The 16067-nt window shown below is 43.4% G+C and overlaps 1 protein-coding gene across 2 annotated transcripts in view; it reads right to left on the bottom strand.

Annotated features, from left to right (window-relative positions):
• The window catches only part of adamts3 (ADAM metallopeptidase with thrombospondin type 1 motif, 3), a 91819-nt gene that overhangs the window by 13938 nt on the left and 61814 nt on the right, over window positions 1-16067 (bottom strand). For both annotated transcript variants that reach the window (XM_061261415.1, XM_061261416.1), the window contains exons 16-19: window positions 11682-11762; window positions 8803-8966; window positions 6872-7028; window positions 6653-6785 (exon numbers count right to left, since the gene is read on the bottom strand). In XM_061261415.1, the coding sequence (XP_061117399.1) occupies window positions 6653-6785; window positions 6872-7028; window positions 8803-8966; window positions 11682-11762 (535 nt within the window). The remainder of the gene's footprint in view (window positions 1-6652; window positions 6786-6871; window positions 7029-8802; window positions 8967-11681; window positions 11763-16067) is intronic.

Genomic DNA, 16067 nt, shown 5'->3' with positions numbered 1-16067 from the left:
TTGCAACCCACTCATCTTAGTTGCAATCCATCTACTTCTTCTTCTTCATCTTATTATTAATATTATTACCACTTATTATTAGTAGTAGCTTTATAGTGGTAGTAGTAGTGGGAGTAGAAGAAGTATAAATATATCCAAACAATGCTAAAAAATCCTAATTGAACTGAAAAAAACAACAACATTAATTGCAGTCTCCCATTTCCTCTAAGAGCCATAGCAAAGTGCTGGAGTGCATCTATACTTTGTTTGCTAGTGACAATGACCACAGTGTGATCGTTCATGAACATTGTGTCGTTTCAGTGGAGCGACGCTCTGTCGCTGGACTATAAACGGGCCTGAACACTTGATGAATGCCCGGGCTGCAGCCAGTCCCAACTAGCATTTACATTACATTACATTATTGGCATTTGGCAGACGCTCTTATCCAGAGCGACGTACAACAAAGTGCATACCTATAACCAGGGATAAGTTCGCTGAAAGACCCTAGAGGGAAGTACAATTTCAACTGCTACCTGTACAACAAAGATAAGGACGAGGGCCAATATTTTATTTTTATTTTTTATTTTTTTGAACAAAGAAACAAACAACAGAGCAAAAGTGACCAAAGTTAACTATTCAAACACTGCTTACCTAGCCAACTAAAAATACCGATACACAAAGATGCGAGCCATGACAGGCAGCCAGTGGAGGGAAGTAAGCAGGGGGGTGACGTGTGAGTATTTGGGAAGGTTGAAGACCAGACGAGCTGCTGCATTCTGGATAAGTTGGAGGGGTCTGATGGCGGACGCTGGGAGGCCAGCCAAGAGGGAATTGCAGTAGTCCAGGCGGGACAGAACCATCACTTGGACCAGGAGCTGGGTCGAGTAGGGGGTGAGAAAGGGGCGGATTCTCCGTATGTTGTATAGGAAGAACCTGCAAGACCGGGTCACCGCCGCAATGTTCTCGGAAAGGGACAGTCTGCTGTCCATCACCACACCGAGGTTCCTTGCACTGGGAGACGGCGTGAGTGTGGTATCCCCGAGGGAAATGGAGAGATCCAGATGGGGAGAGGTATTAGCAGGGATGAATATCATTTAAGTCTTGCCTGGGTTGAGCTTTAGATGGTGGTTGTCCATCCAGCTCTGGATGTCCCTCAGGCAAGCAGAGATACGGGCTGAAACCTGTGTATCATCCGGCGGGAACGAGACGAAGAGTTGGGTATCGTCCGCGTAGCAGTGGTAGGATAGCCCATGTGCAGTGATCACAGGGCCAAGGGAGCGAGTGTAAAGAGAAAAAAGAAGCGGGCCAAGGACTGAGCCCTGGGGAACTCCTGTGGCGAGGGGCCGAGGTGTCGATACCGAACCAGCCCAGGTAACCTGGAAGGAGCGACCAGAGAGGTAGGACTCAATCCAGTCCAGGGCTGTGCAACAGATGCCCGTTGCTGACAGGGCAGACAGGAGGATGGAGTGATCCACAGTGTCGAAGGCAGCAGAGAGATCTAGAAGAATGAGGACAGAGGAGAGGGAGGCTGCTCGTGCGGCATGGAGTGACTCACTGACAGAGAGGAGCGCAGTCTCTGTCGAGTGGCCCGATCTGAAGCCAGACTGATGGGGGTCTAGCAGGTTGTTGTTAGAAAAGAAAGAAGAAAGTTGAGTAGAAGCGGCTTGTTCTATAGTTTTAGAAAGAAAGGAAGAAGAGATACCGGGCGGTAGTTCTGGATGATGGAGGGATCCAGAGTAGGCTTTTTTAGCAGCGGAGTGATGTGGGCCCTCTTGGAGGATGCCGGAAAACAGCCGGAAGACAGGGAGGAGTTGACAAGGGAGGTGACAAATGGGAGAATGTCAGGTGTGATAGTTTGGAGAAGAGAAGAGGGGATAGGGTCAAGGGCACAGGTTGTAGGGCGGTGGCAGAGCAGGAGTTGAGAAACATCAGAGTCTGTAAGGGGGGAGAAAGTGGAAAAGGAAGGGATGGGCCTAGAGGGGGGGAAGGGCACAGTGAGGGGGGCGGTGGTTGTAAAGGATCTGCGGATGACTGTGACCTTCTCATCTAAGAAATCAGCAAAGTCATCAGCAGCGAAGGAGGACTGAGGAGGAGGAGGCGGTGCGTTGAGCAGATCTACACAGATCTAGATTATCAACCGCATCTCAGGAATCCCACTACACGAGATACACTGCATCAATCGCCTTCAGATATGACTGCGGTTTTTTGAACTGTGAAAAATGACACAGACCTATTTGTCGGACGCCATTACACATATACTCTGACCTGTGTCCCTCTGATGCAAGGACACAAGGTTATTAACCGTGGTCGTAGCCCACAAACAGACTGCTGGCGATCAATTTACAGCCACCAGGACCCGTTCAGGTGGAACCCCTTTCCGAGGGCGATCCGACACTGATTCAATCACCATTGTCCTTGACTCACAACTAAAAATTGTCTTTTGGAAGGTCATTACCCATCATTTTGCTGTTGTATTATTGGGTATAATGATGAATGTATATTTGGATCTAACCATGATTTTAGCATGTATTGTATATTGTATATATTGAACCTGTATTTGTATTAATTGTATTAGTGTTTGTGTTAACCTGCCCAGGGACAGCAGACAGAAATGAGCTAATAGCTAAATCTGGTACAATGCATCTCTTCTCCTTCTATGAGATTAATGTTTTTGTATATGGTCCCTGACATATAAATGTAATAAACTAAACTAAACTTGCCATAATCCATCGGTCATTTTAAATGGGCTCCTGTTTCTTATGCGCCTTGATGTGCTTCAGAGACTAAATGTTTTCAATGGCTGTACTTTGTTTTGTGTATACTGCGTTACAACTATCAAAAGTATTGTTCAATGTCATAATCATAATATTTATGTATAGTTAAAATCGATTGGGGCAGCAAGTATGGTACCTTTCATCAGCCTTCACTTTGCAGGAGCAGTGTGATGTATCTGCATGAATGACAGACCTTGATCTCTTTGATCTCTCAGTGATTTCTGAGCACAGTACTGTATGGAACAGTGACTTCAGCCACCAGCCAGGAACTCATCCCAGCAAAAACAACCTTTTTTATTACATTAAAACCAGCAAAGTAAAAGAGCAGCTTATGAGGAGAATAGTAGCCAGAAGTGTCGTTTAAAAAGACGCGTGGCAGGGAAACATGGCACAGATAGCTGATTAGACTGCCCTTTTACACTCTGTTGGCAAGGCAACTCCTGCTGGCAAAACACCCTTAGGAGAAACAGCTGTGCTTGTTCAACAATCTCTATTCCATTACAGATACTTATTCCAAGCTGTGCTTCAAGTCTATCCAGCAAGAACGCCCTGTGCTCAGAGCAGCATCTGCCAACCTGGCAACCCTGTCTTCTCCTGCTCGCCAGGTCCGCAAAGCTGCATCTCGCCTCACCACAAGGACAAACAACTCGCTTCAACTTCGGGGGGCACAACAAACCGGAAATCCAGAAATTTTTGTTTGCAAACAAAAAATCGCACACACCATCCCCAAAGCTCAACCCCCGCCTGGTGATATCCGTCTTACCCATCTTCCTCTTTGAGTATGTGCAGTGAAGGTAGACATGCACGTCCCAGTTATAAAACTGTTGGGTTGATGACATTTTTTTTTTTTTTTAAAGAAAACTGAGAAGTCAGCGCACGTATGAAGTGCCCAGCTGAAACACAGTCGCTGAAACAGAAAGGGCCACCCCAGAACCCTGGGACATGACCTCCAGCAGTGAATCACTGGTAACCGCACTGCATCCCTGTCGTATTCTCATGACTATTCCTGAGACATTTCTCACACATTGGGCACGTTGTGTTCTTATCAGAGGGCACTGATCTCTGTTGGCGCTGATCTCTGTTGGCCCAGCCGGGTGCCTGTCAGTAATGAACTGAGCATTGACACTGGATCGAAAAAGGAATTACAGTAGCTGGGAAGAGATGGAACTGAATCCCATAAGAAGAGATATTATCTTAGATTGCCACAGGGCTTGAATCAGTGCTTTTTAATATCCACCCGGCTCTGCGTTACGACATTCTGGCTTCCCGATGCCAGCTAAATTTGATTTCTTGGTAAAACCTACAAAGTCATAAATATCCTTGACGGCACATGCATGCAAGTGTGTACTGTCTTCAGAATAAATCTGAAATATGAGCATTTCTCACCGCTAAGACACAACATGTGCAATTCTTAGATTTAACAAATACTTTTTAAAGGAACTTACATATGTCATATATTGTACATACTTTGATAGCAGGAAAGAAAATAACATCAGCTCCGTGAAGACACCTGTTATAGACGTCTTTAATCTGCTCTTGCCAATGGCACCTCTCAACAAACCCCAAGCTATCAAGGGGAAATGTACTGAAGAGAACCTGGGGTGTGTGTCTGTTCTGCTGCGCATTATCACATTAGGCAGACAGGGCCACAGAGGAGAGGATAATCGCTCTGACTTTGAGTCTGTCTGCACAGAGCAGAGTGCCATGCATAATATTACACTCGGCAGTGGGGTCTATGTTAGCAGTGCATCTAAAACAGAAAGACAAGCCCACTTCAATAGTTTGTTATCGTAAGTCATATTGTCATCGCAATATTCAGCAACGTTATGGCATAACGTTTTCCTCATATGGCGTGAGTCGTAGAGATCATGGACACAGAACAGAACAGCGTGACGTTTTTCCAGGTGCTCGCACCCCAACCCAGGGGCAACCCGAGCATCGCGTGCAAATCAGAGGCAGGCACCTGGTACGTACTGCACGCATCCCGCTGTTTCTGGACACACCCCTGAGCACCGTAGCCATCAGCTCGGATGGATAGACAATAACCGGAGCATGATGTGTGGATCCATCTTCCAAAATCTCAAATACACAGTTCACTACACAAGAAAATATAGCCTGATGCCGAAAGGAAACATTATTTCCGTTATTGTACGTTTATTTTTCAGGCGACAAGAGTAAACATACCGTGCAAGCATTGCATCAGCATATATGCAGCTTATATGCAGCATTTTGCACGTTTATGACAATATATCATTTTATTTATGTATTATTATTTTAATCTCCTGCCCCCCACCAGTCTTTGGAGGTTGTCTTGTTGTTATAAATGGAGGCGTGATAGATGGTCATGGACAGTTTGAATAGATTTCTGAGGACAGCCGCACTTGAATAGTGCTTCAGCATGAAGGTAAAACGCCATACTAGGCCACATCAGAGGAGCTGTACCTATTAAAAAAGTGGGCAGAGATGTGGCTCAGTGCATTTCACTGCCCCAAGCAGTGCCCTCACACTCTCTCCCAGATCGACTCTGAAACTGCTAATAAAGACCAAAGTGGGTGATTTATGGCCCTGGTAATCAACCAATAATGGCTTCTCAGTGATCCAAGCTTAGTAGTTGAAGCTTGAGATAGGATTCATTTGACTAGTTTTAGAGGAAAAAATGTTGTTTTCAGGATCGGATTGTGGGTTGTAACATCATTCAGCTGTGCTCCACAGCTTAAGAATAACTGCTGTGATTATATAAATCAGGCTGAAATGTCTTTGGTGAATGTACAAAGCGTTTGAAAATCAATGGTCTCGTGTTGTGGCATTAGGCAGGGTGTTTGCCTGGCACGTCTAATTAAATGAAACCCCGCGGTTTACTTCCAAATCTCTTTTCCATAAAGCTTATCGAAGACGGCCATTACACACACCCACAGACTTTGCAAACAGGTAATCTAACAGAAATTAGAGGAGAACAGACGTTCTCACACACCCACTTTCACTTTGCTCGAATCAGAACACCTAATCATAATTACCTCGAGCACAACCGCCCTGAATTTTGGGGGGCCTCTGAACTGCGTTTTAGTTTTTAGTCAGCTGACCTCACTGCGCTTATGCAGCTGCTGCAGTAGCTCCACCTGAGAACTGTACAGCTCAAGCAGTCAGACTGCAGTACCCTCGGTCCTCCAGATGCGGCGCGGTTGAGGCGGGAGGAATCCCATGGGTTGAAATAGAACGGACTCTAACTCACGGCATCGGGGGACACCCGGCCACAGTACCACCGGATATAACCCAGACCAAAGAGCAGCTTCTATCATACACACCACGACGGAGTCAAGGGGAGCAGCTCTTTCTCCAACCCCAAAAACCTTCAATTATTCAGTACTTCTCTTTACAAACCTGTTTGTGTACAGATGTGTTTCACAGTGGGTCAGTTTGTAAGTCTATGGATGTGTCTGTCAAGTCTTTCAATCTGTTTTTATATGTTATGAGCTGTAAGTAGTAGTAGAGTGGGCAGTGGGTTTGGAACTGTAGGGGTCCTACATGGTAAATCTAGGCCATTGTGCATGTAGTGCCATTGATGCACCACTCTTATGTAGCACTCTTACAGAATGCACTTCACACTAATAGATACTTTGCCTGTGGTCATATCTACAGCTTAGCTGAAGTACTAAAACAATAAAGAGTGGTTTACTCTACATGGAGGGCAACATGCGGCAAAAGCAGCAGAAATACATGAAAGTGTCACCCATTTCAGCTACCTGGGTGCTAATAGCTCCCCCTTGTGGAGAATCTTCAGCCAGCTAAAGTGATTGAGTGAGTGAGTGAGTGAGTGAGTGATTGAGTGAGTGAATGAGTCAGTGAATGAGTCAGTGAGCAGGTGAGATGAAACCCGTGGAATAAGATGGTCTCAAACTCACTGAGGCTGGGTGCAGTCCTGCAGGTTACACATCCGGCGGATCGGTTTGGGCTTCTTGCTGACATCACAGTAGCTGCGGTGAACCATCTTCGTGTCGCCCTTCTTACGGCACCCGTACTTGGTGTACTGGTACCCTGAAACCGAACGCAAACGGGAGGGGAACATCAGTAGGAGATTCGTCACAGAAACGACTCCGTTAGCCGTTAGCGAAAGCCGTTACCTCCCGCGCAGGGCCGTGAGCACTGGGACCAGCTCTTTAGCGCCCACTCGTACGTGTCCTCCTGGATGACGTTGTTGTTGTTGATTGGCACCGAGTCCTCGTGTATAATGTACTTGTACATCAGGGTAGACCGTGTTTCGTTGTCCTGCGGTATAATCTAAGGGAAGAGGTATCATTTTAAGAAACATACTGAACATCAAATCACGACATATGTACTTATATGTCCAATTAAGCATTCTTTGAAAATATCCCATCTGGATTTTTCCCTTCATCTTAAGTCATGTTTTAGTGTGAAAAGAGTATCCCAACTCTGTACCATAAAAATAATAAAAAATTAATATGGCCTGAATACAAATACATAATGTATCACTCCATGCACACACATGTGCAGACACACATGGACACACACACACACACAATTATTTTCCAACCACCTGACCCTGAAGCCCAAGAGAAATTGAAGGCAATACTCTCGTCTTCTCTGAGAGCACAGTGTCACTGACCTGCACATATTGCCTGTTCGTGGGAACAACTGAAGAACCCTTACCTCCCACAGTGCCCAGCGGTTAGTCTACAGCATCATCTCTCCTCTCTGGCCTTTTCTTCCAACAGTACCGAGACCCGGCAGATCTCACAGGTGGATAATCACACCTTCTCCTCCTCCAAAACTCCTCACCTAATTACCTCTCCAGCAGTGCTCCCCAAACCCTGCTCCTGGAGATCTACTGTCCTGTAGTCTTTCACTCTAATCCTAACACAGCACACCTCCTTCAACAAATTAGGGTTGAAATGAAAACCTACAGGATGTCATATCTCCAGTAGCAGGGTGGAGGACCACTGCTCTGCAGACTATATCCATCTGTATGCACTTATTACAGAATCGTCCGCCACTTTTTAAATAAAGAGATCTGCTCAACAGTGCATGTGCATCCTGAAGGACAGTATATTATTCATAGTATATTTACTATGAATAATAAACAGATCTTCTATCAGCAATTCTCCCGATGCAAGATAATTGATTTGGACAGAGATCGACCTGTTTGCCTTTTGAGCGCCTGTTCATGGTCTGACGCGCTTGTCCTTTGCTGAGGCTGAAACGCTGGGCCCAGTGAACACGCGTCAGAGACAGGGAAATCAAAAGTGATAATAACTGCTGTCTGGTGAATTCAGCTTTCCAGACAAGCACACAAGGCCCGGATATGAAAGAGTTCCTTTCTTCCCAAGAGGCAGAAATTCATTCCCAAGGAGCGGACGCAGTTACAAAAGTATTTATTTATAGGGTACATCCTAATACTCAGAAAATGTATCCTCCTTTCTTTCTGGAGATGTGGAGGAAAGGAGGGGGAGGAGATGAGTAGAGGAAAGGCGGATACATTTTTAGAATCAGCTGTATGAGAATATCGTCAATTTGACGTCCTTCAAATTATGTCCTTCAAGAGAATGTAAAGCAAAAGATGTGACAAATTCAATTTATGATTTGCTTTGAATATACAATAAAGTTATTGCTGAATATCAAATGCATCGTTTAAATATAATCGTATTATGCCTACCATACATGCAATATGGTTAGTTGCAGATTACACAAAGCTGTGTTCACAATGTAAGGAATCATCCACAATTCACTTTCAGATGCACTTATTCTTTGGTTTTGAATTGCGACAGTTAATTAAAAATCCACCAGCCTGAGAACCAAGAGCTCTTCTGAGATTAAAAAAAAAATGTAATCCCATTTTTGCTCCATATGGCACTCTCGACCAATCAACCAATCAAACTGACTGCTATGCTATTACTTTGAGCCCCTATTAAAACGCAAAGACAAACCCTGGTGGGATTTGAATGGAGCCACTTCATATTGGGCTTGGGACTGAAAGGGTTAGACACAACACCGTTGGAAGCAGGCACGCGGCGTTATGTAAACGAGGCGTAATTACCAGCACCACCACCGCGTCGTGGAGAGGCCCGTCCGTGTGGACCGTCTCGATGTCGTCTTCCATGATGTAATCCCACTCCACGCCCAGGTCGATGAAGCTCCTCGATTTGGCCTCCTCTCCTTTCCCATTCAGTATGTAATGCCCTGTCGCTTGATTCTTGATCGCTGCAATCGAAAGTTCATTAGACTCCCCCTTCCCATCCTGCTTTGCTCCACCACAATAACTAATCTTAAATCCAATATGCATGCGGAAGAGGACACCGTTTCTGACGCATCGTTAACTGCAGTTATAAGGAATAAAACTGTTTTAGTAACTTAGCATCACACTTTCTGTCTACCTTTGCTGTAGCCAAAGTAGTTAATTTATTTCCAGTTAGATTATCTCTGCCAATTGGCGGATTTGAAATAAATAAATTTCATACCGTTACAACCTATTCCTCCTGCCCTGTTCGCTTCATATAATAGCATAATGTGTAAAGTTTTATTAGGCCCGTAACTTTCAGAGATGAAAACTTTGACATTTCACAAGGTCGCCCCGCCAGATTCCATATAAAAGGCAGCTGAACATGAGTCTCATTTAGAACAGAATGTCAAAAGGAATTATACCCCTAAACGTAGCAGCACGTCACTGTAATGGCCAATATTCATCTTTGAACTGTTACCTTTAGCATACAATCTGATGAATATGGTGTGGCGCATTTTAAAGGTACAGTAAGCAGGTTCTCTACCATCTACAATGCTACTACAGAGTCTATGAAGCAGCAGGGCAGAAGGTTTGCTCGAATAGCAAAACTGAAGGAGACACATGACTTGAGAATGTGAATGTGCAGTACAGTGCACATACAGCACATCCAGACAAGGGGAAAGCGGAACAGTTCCTGTGATGTCGGTCCTAAGACAGCTCAGACGGTGAAGTACTACATCGGTGTTCTCAAACTCAGTGCCACAGAGGGCTGTGTGTATGTCAGCCTCAGATCTTGATATAATTATATATATAATTATGTTATTTATTTGCTGAATTAGGGCTATAGGTTTGCAAATAATGTATATAGAGTGAATGTGTTATTTTTGTTGTCTAAATAACAACTGTTGCTGATATTCTGGGAGTGAGTATGTAAGTGGAATAAATTAAGGCAGCATTGATTTACTGGAATGGAAATCTGCATAAACACTTCCCTCTGTAGCAACGAGTTTCAGACCCCGTTGCTACATGCTGACTGGTTTCGGGATATGAAATAAAAATGAGTTTTTTTTCCCTAATTAGATGATTATCATAATGTAATACAAAATGGCATAAATAATGGTATAAGAAAGCTACCAACAGCGATAGTCTTGAAAAAAGACAATTCTATTGTAGTAACTCTCAACTGAGCGAAAAAAAAAAAAAAGCTGAAATGGAATGAGATTTTCCATGCCTTCCTGCTGTGACATGAGATGGATATTTGCGAAATGGTGAAATAACTGACCCATTTTGAGTGAGTTGCATGTTAGCGCTACCTGTCATGTCTGTTTGACAGACGAATTACCGCCCTTTTTGTCCTTTCATACTGAAAGATTTCATATTGGGTGTGGATATGAAGCATGAAATGTGAAAAGCATAAAAGCCGCAACTGATTGTGTTAATTAGCACTGGGTGGGACACAGCTGAGGTGTTATCGTACGTGTTAGCGTGTTCTTATTGGTACGACACCGTGCCCCATACAGTATGAGCCCACGTGGATGCAGTAATCACTTTCCGTCCAAGGGATAAAATGGTCTGACAGGGAATTTGAAACATCCCTAATGAAGAGCGTGACTTTCCAGCCACTGCTTGGTTTGCATGGCACTCATGTACTGCGCCTTTAGATCTCTGTAATTGACTGAGTTGTCTTCCTGTTAATTTCCATCAGTGTGCCTTTTGAAGTCTTTTGCTGTTGCCTGCTTTGCACTACGGATTTCCCCACAAAAAGACAATTCTGGGGGAAAAAAAGACCATTGCTTTTACACTGGATGTGGAATGACTCGCGTCTTATTCGACACACACTAAACTGGGAATTCACTCATTCACACAGACATGTACAGTAAGACGGATTGCTGCTGATTTACTATTGTGGTAATGGCTTTAATCATAAGCCTCGTTCAGGAAGCAGGCCCACAAAGTCATTTGCTACTGGATGATGTGGTTTCTAGGTTTGTGTCGCAAATCAGCCCAGCAGTCAAAGCTTCTGCAAACATCGAGTTTCAGTCTATTGGCCAAGCTGAAATGCACTGCTGTGATATACAACAGACTCTAGCTTACAGTAATTACAACTGAATGCAGCAATTAGTCTTTTTTCATCTAGATTTCCATTCCACACAAGCAAGAAAAAGTACTCATGCACATAATATCAACCATTGCTACCATTATGAAATTGGGTTACTAAAACAAAACAAAAAATAAAAATGGTATTTATTACTTATTTCTTCTGCTGCTGTAGCCTTAGATTAAATTTTTTTTCGCAATTCTGATGGATGATGTGAACATTAACCGAAGCTCCTGACCCATATCTGCATGATTTTATGCATTGCACTTCTGCCACGCATGCCGATATAATCGCATGAATAAGTGAGTGTATATTGCCAGTGCATGTCAATACTTGAAATGGTTGTATTAGCCGATGCAAAAAAGTGTGTATAATGTCTCAAGATCTAACCTGAGGCAAAAGTTATACTGTAAATATAACAGTACAGTATACTCGAAGCATGCTCAATCGTCATCATAAAACGACTGTACAGTGTGTTTTACGTAAAATGAAGAAACTGGACAATCCCCTAACCACAAACATCTGGACAACAGTTAAATTGGTCATGCACAGTTGTATGAGCTTTGGGCCTCCAGATCCAGTACGGAAGAACACTTACCAAGAAAGTGAGGAGAAGCCTCATGTTCTTGGATGGTTACGTGTCTAGCAGCTGGCGGGATCAGAAACATCTTAAGGAAACCTTTGCATGTGTGCGCATCAGCGACGAGAGCAGAAGATTGGGAAAGATAATTGAAGCAGTTAGTGAGCAAAAGTTAAAAAAACAGTTTCCTTGCAGAAGTGGACATCCCTAATACTTAGAAGGCGCTTGCTTTGCTCTACACACTGACAGGTTTGAGAGGGGAGACACATCTATGTTAACTTTCCTTGTGCTAGGTCATACAAACCTGCAAAAGAAAGTTAGAGTGCAAAAAAAAAACCTGACAGAAATGTTCTTCATTCAGATTTAAACCATGGTTTATCCCTGACCACCCAGAGAGAATGTTCTCCTTTGTGTCCTTTGTGTACTGCAATTGTGTGATAGCAGCCAACGATATACTCACAATTTGTAAAATTGCTGTGTAACGACTGCAACTAATTAGGAACAGAACACGTAAGCTTCTACAAATAACTACTTTTCAGGAACAATGCAAATCACTGTCACAATGTTTAATTCTCTTGAAAGATCTCTCTGGAAATAATATGAGCAATGTTGCTTTTGCTCAATATTTTAACCTTTTGACACCAATAGTTTCAATAATCTGCTTTGCATATTGCAATGCAGTCACTGTTATATAAATCTCTGAATGAATAACCTTTCGGTCAGGTTAAAAAGGGCAAACCATGTAAATGAAATAAAGTAAAATAAAGTTGAAGCCACAAAGCTACCTTCTGTTCTATTCCATGGATGTCCAGACTTCTGCAAACTCACTGAGACTCACCAATAATATTTCTAGAATCTTCCGTTTCATTCAGATACACATTGCGCGCTCCTTTGGGCAAGGAGAATGCTCCTCTTGTTTTCCCTTTAAATGAAATCAGTTAGTTATTTCCTGTTTCCAGAATGTTCTCTTTTTCATTGACTTTAATAATAAATTTCCACTTAATTCAGTGATCGTCTCATTGCTTGAACCAGATCTGGGTAAAATACATCATTATTTTAGATACACATACTTCTCTGTCCTTGATTAATCTTGCCTGGTGCACTTGAGCCAACTGTGAGGCCCAAAAGGTAGGGTTTGCAGTTTTTGAGAGTATTCCATAGGTTCCAATACACCAGCCAAGCTCAATGAAGTGTTGAAAACTATGTGAATCCAAAACAATTATGTATTGCCGTTGGGTAGACCAATCCTAATAACAGAGAATGCCATAGGGCTCTGCATTATTTACCAGCTACAGAAAACAAATGTTTCCTCAAACTGGTAATTAGGGAAATAGCAAAGGTGGGCAGAGGCACCTGCTGTGCAGAGATTATCGCTGTTTAGCCCTGAAAGCTGTACACCTCCACTGTATGCTCATTATGCAGGTGAGTAGAGCTTTATACCTCGAGTGCTCATTATGCAGGTGAGTACACACGAATGCCACCTAGCGTGAGCGAGGGATAGCGAGAGCCGCGAACCCATTTCCAGCCCGGAATCACACCGTTCTCACATTAGCACCAGAATGAATTATTAACACGATGCTTGTTGCTGTTTCATCCATATCCATAATAATTTATTCTGCCGCAGATGACAGCTAACAGAGCAGAGCAAAAACATGAAATATTGTGGTCCAGGAAGTATATAATAAGATTGAACCCGATATTTATTAGACTTATTTTTATTACTTATTTTGCTGCTGTAGCCTATCCACTTAAGAGGTTTGATGCATTGTGTGTTCATTGTTGTAATGTGTGGTTATTTGTGTTACTGTCACCTTCCTGTCAGCTTTGACCAGTCTGGCCATTCTCCTCTGACGTCTCTCATTAACAAGGTGTTTCTGCCCTTAGAACTGCTGCTCACTGGCTGTTTTTTTGTTTTTCGCACCATTCTCTACAAACTCTAGAGACTGTTGCATTTGAAAATCCCAGGTGATCGCAGGTTCTGTGATACTGAAATCTTCATTCCACGGTAAAAGTCACTTCGATGACATTTATTCCTCATTCTGATGGTTGATGTGAACATTAACTGAAGCTCCTGACCCGTATCTGCATGAATTTATGCACTGCAGCCACACGATTGGCTGATAAGATAATTGCAGTAAGCAATCTAATTCTAATCACATATTTGTGTTCTTACACTGTAAAGGGCGGAATCATGTTTAACAAAATGCTATTTGTAGACAGGCCCCTTTAGCGATATCCAGGGAGAGGCAAATGGAGTTGCATAGCAGCAGGGATTACAGAAACCTCACTCACGGAGAGACGCAGGGCCTGCTGAGCCAGGACACCAAATGAGGTGTGACAATCGTGCATCTGACCGATTTTAACCGATCATTGCACTAGGAAACAAGGCTACAATGTAGACCCGCCCGCCTCCCTCTACCTGGCTCTCAGTTCGATATCAACGAATGAGGTCCACCAAAGAGTGACAGATGTGTATATGCAAAATCCTTTCCTGAACGGACTGTCAGTGTGTTCTGTCAGCGTGATTGTGAAGCAATCAAACGTTGAGGATGGGCTCCCTAGTCTGTCTAAAGCAATCTGTCTTCTTGTTTTACAAGAGCTGTGCTCTCTGTCTCATAGGGTGAAATTGTAGGCAAATGTTAACTCATGTACCCCAAGACCCAGTTTTGAGTAAAAAATCTAAATATAACGTATCAAATTCTGAGCTATATCAAACAGCTGAAGTGCAACTCATTTAAATTGCTAAATTTCTTGTCTGGTTGGTGAAACTCAGCCAAAGTAATGCAGGCTGGGGAAAAGCTGGTATTTCTGTCTATCTTTACCGCGCTGTTGGCAGCGGGTGGTGAAAGAGAGCAAACCGGCAGAAGCTTCTCCCCCAGGCCTGGTTCTCAAAGTGTCGCTGTATGCGCACGTATCTGACAACACACACATTTCAAAGGCATTAGCATCCAATATTGCCCCCCACTGGTCTGCAAGTGTGTGTACTCAGCTTCACGAGGTTCTTAAAGCTTTGAAGACAGATTTATCTGAAAATAGCTTATTGACTGCCTCATGAATGGCTGTTTTGTTTCATAAATATCATTAATATTAACAAACCCAGTTTCAGAAGCTTCTACGGGGGTAGAGATTCACAAACAGTCATGGGTTATGGCAGACTCTGTTCTGACTGGTTCCTTGTTTTTATTTAATCGTTACATGAATTCAATTATCCGCTAATTGCACGGCCTCTGGAGACAGTCAATGAAACAGAAAACATTACTGTGAGGAGGGAAAGCCTTTAAGATCAGGGGAACAACTTGATACTTGCAGGTTATGTTTTCCGAGAATTGGATTTCCTTTTGGCATCTCTTGCTTAACTTTTTCCCTGTTAAAAGAGGTGAGTGGATTAAATGGAAAAAACAGAGAGAGAGAAAAACAGAGAGAGAAGGGGTGAGTACCGTCACTTTCACACTCATCCCAGCGACCGTATTTTGTTATTGTGAAGCAACAGGAGAGTGATGTTAAGACTCAGACGTTTGCCAAAAGGAAATCACCGGCCGTGTGACTGCGTGTCACGGCGATGTCAGTGCAAGTCGGCACGACATCGCTGGCCTCTGAAAACCCACCGGCTTTTAATGGCCTTGCTTTTCATAAAATCAATTTCCACTCAGGGGGAAAAAAGGACTGTCATCAACGGGGCAGTCTCCTGTGGCGTTAGTGCAGCGCGTCAGGACACAGCGTCCTGCTCGACTCATGGGCAGCACGTGGAGAGATAACTTTGTGTTTGTTTACAACAGCAGCAGCAGTCTGCACTGGCTTGACCTGGAGGGAATGACAGAGTCCATATTGCCTTCCACAAAGCTTTCTTAATCTTTCTTCATCTCATAAGTCAGCCATTTACCCACATGGAATACTACTACTACTAAGAAGAAGAAGAAGAAGAAGAAGAAGAAGAAGAAGAAGAAGAAGAAGAAGAAGAATATTCTGACATACAAAGTAGACTTTCAGGATAACTTCCAATTCACTTTTCATTTCTCCTTATCTAAATTGGACACAGGTGTCTTTTCTGACAAATAAAATTTCCTCTAACTTCTATTATGCTGCACCTGGGCAGACTGCAGGGTTACAGTCTCTGTGCATGTAGTAATAACAGGGCTGGAACAAGCTGTTCCACCCCCCCCCCCCCCCCCCCCACACACACACACATTAGCCCACACATTCACAAACATTCACTCAGACACACACATAAGCACACACACACATTAGCCCACACATTCACAAACATTCACTCAGACACACACATAAGCACACACACACATTAGCCCACACATTCACAAACACTCACTCAGACACACACATAAGCACACACACACATTAGCCCACACATTCACAAACATTCACTCAGACACACACATAAGCACACAC

The sequence above is a fragment of the Conger conger genome, chromosome 11 (assembly GCF_963514075.1).
Source record: "Conger conger chromosome 11, fConCon1.1, whole genome shotgun sequence".
Classification (NCBI taxonomy): Eukaryota; Metazoa; Chordata; class Actinopteri; order Anguilliformes; family Congridae; genus Conger; species Conger conger.
Note: the sequence above shows the minus strand (reverse complement) of the source record. Positions and strands in the feature narration are given on the sequence as shown.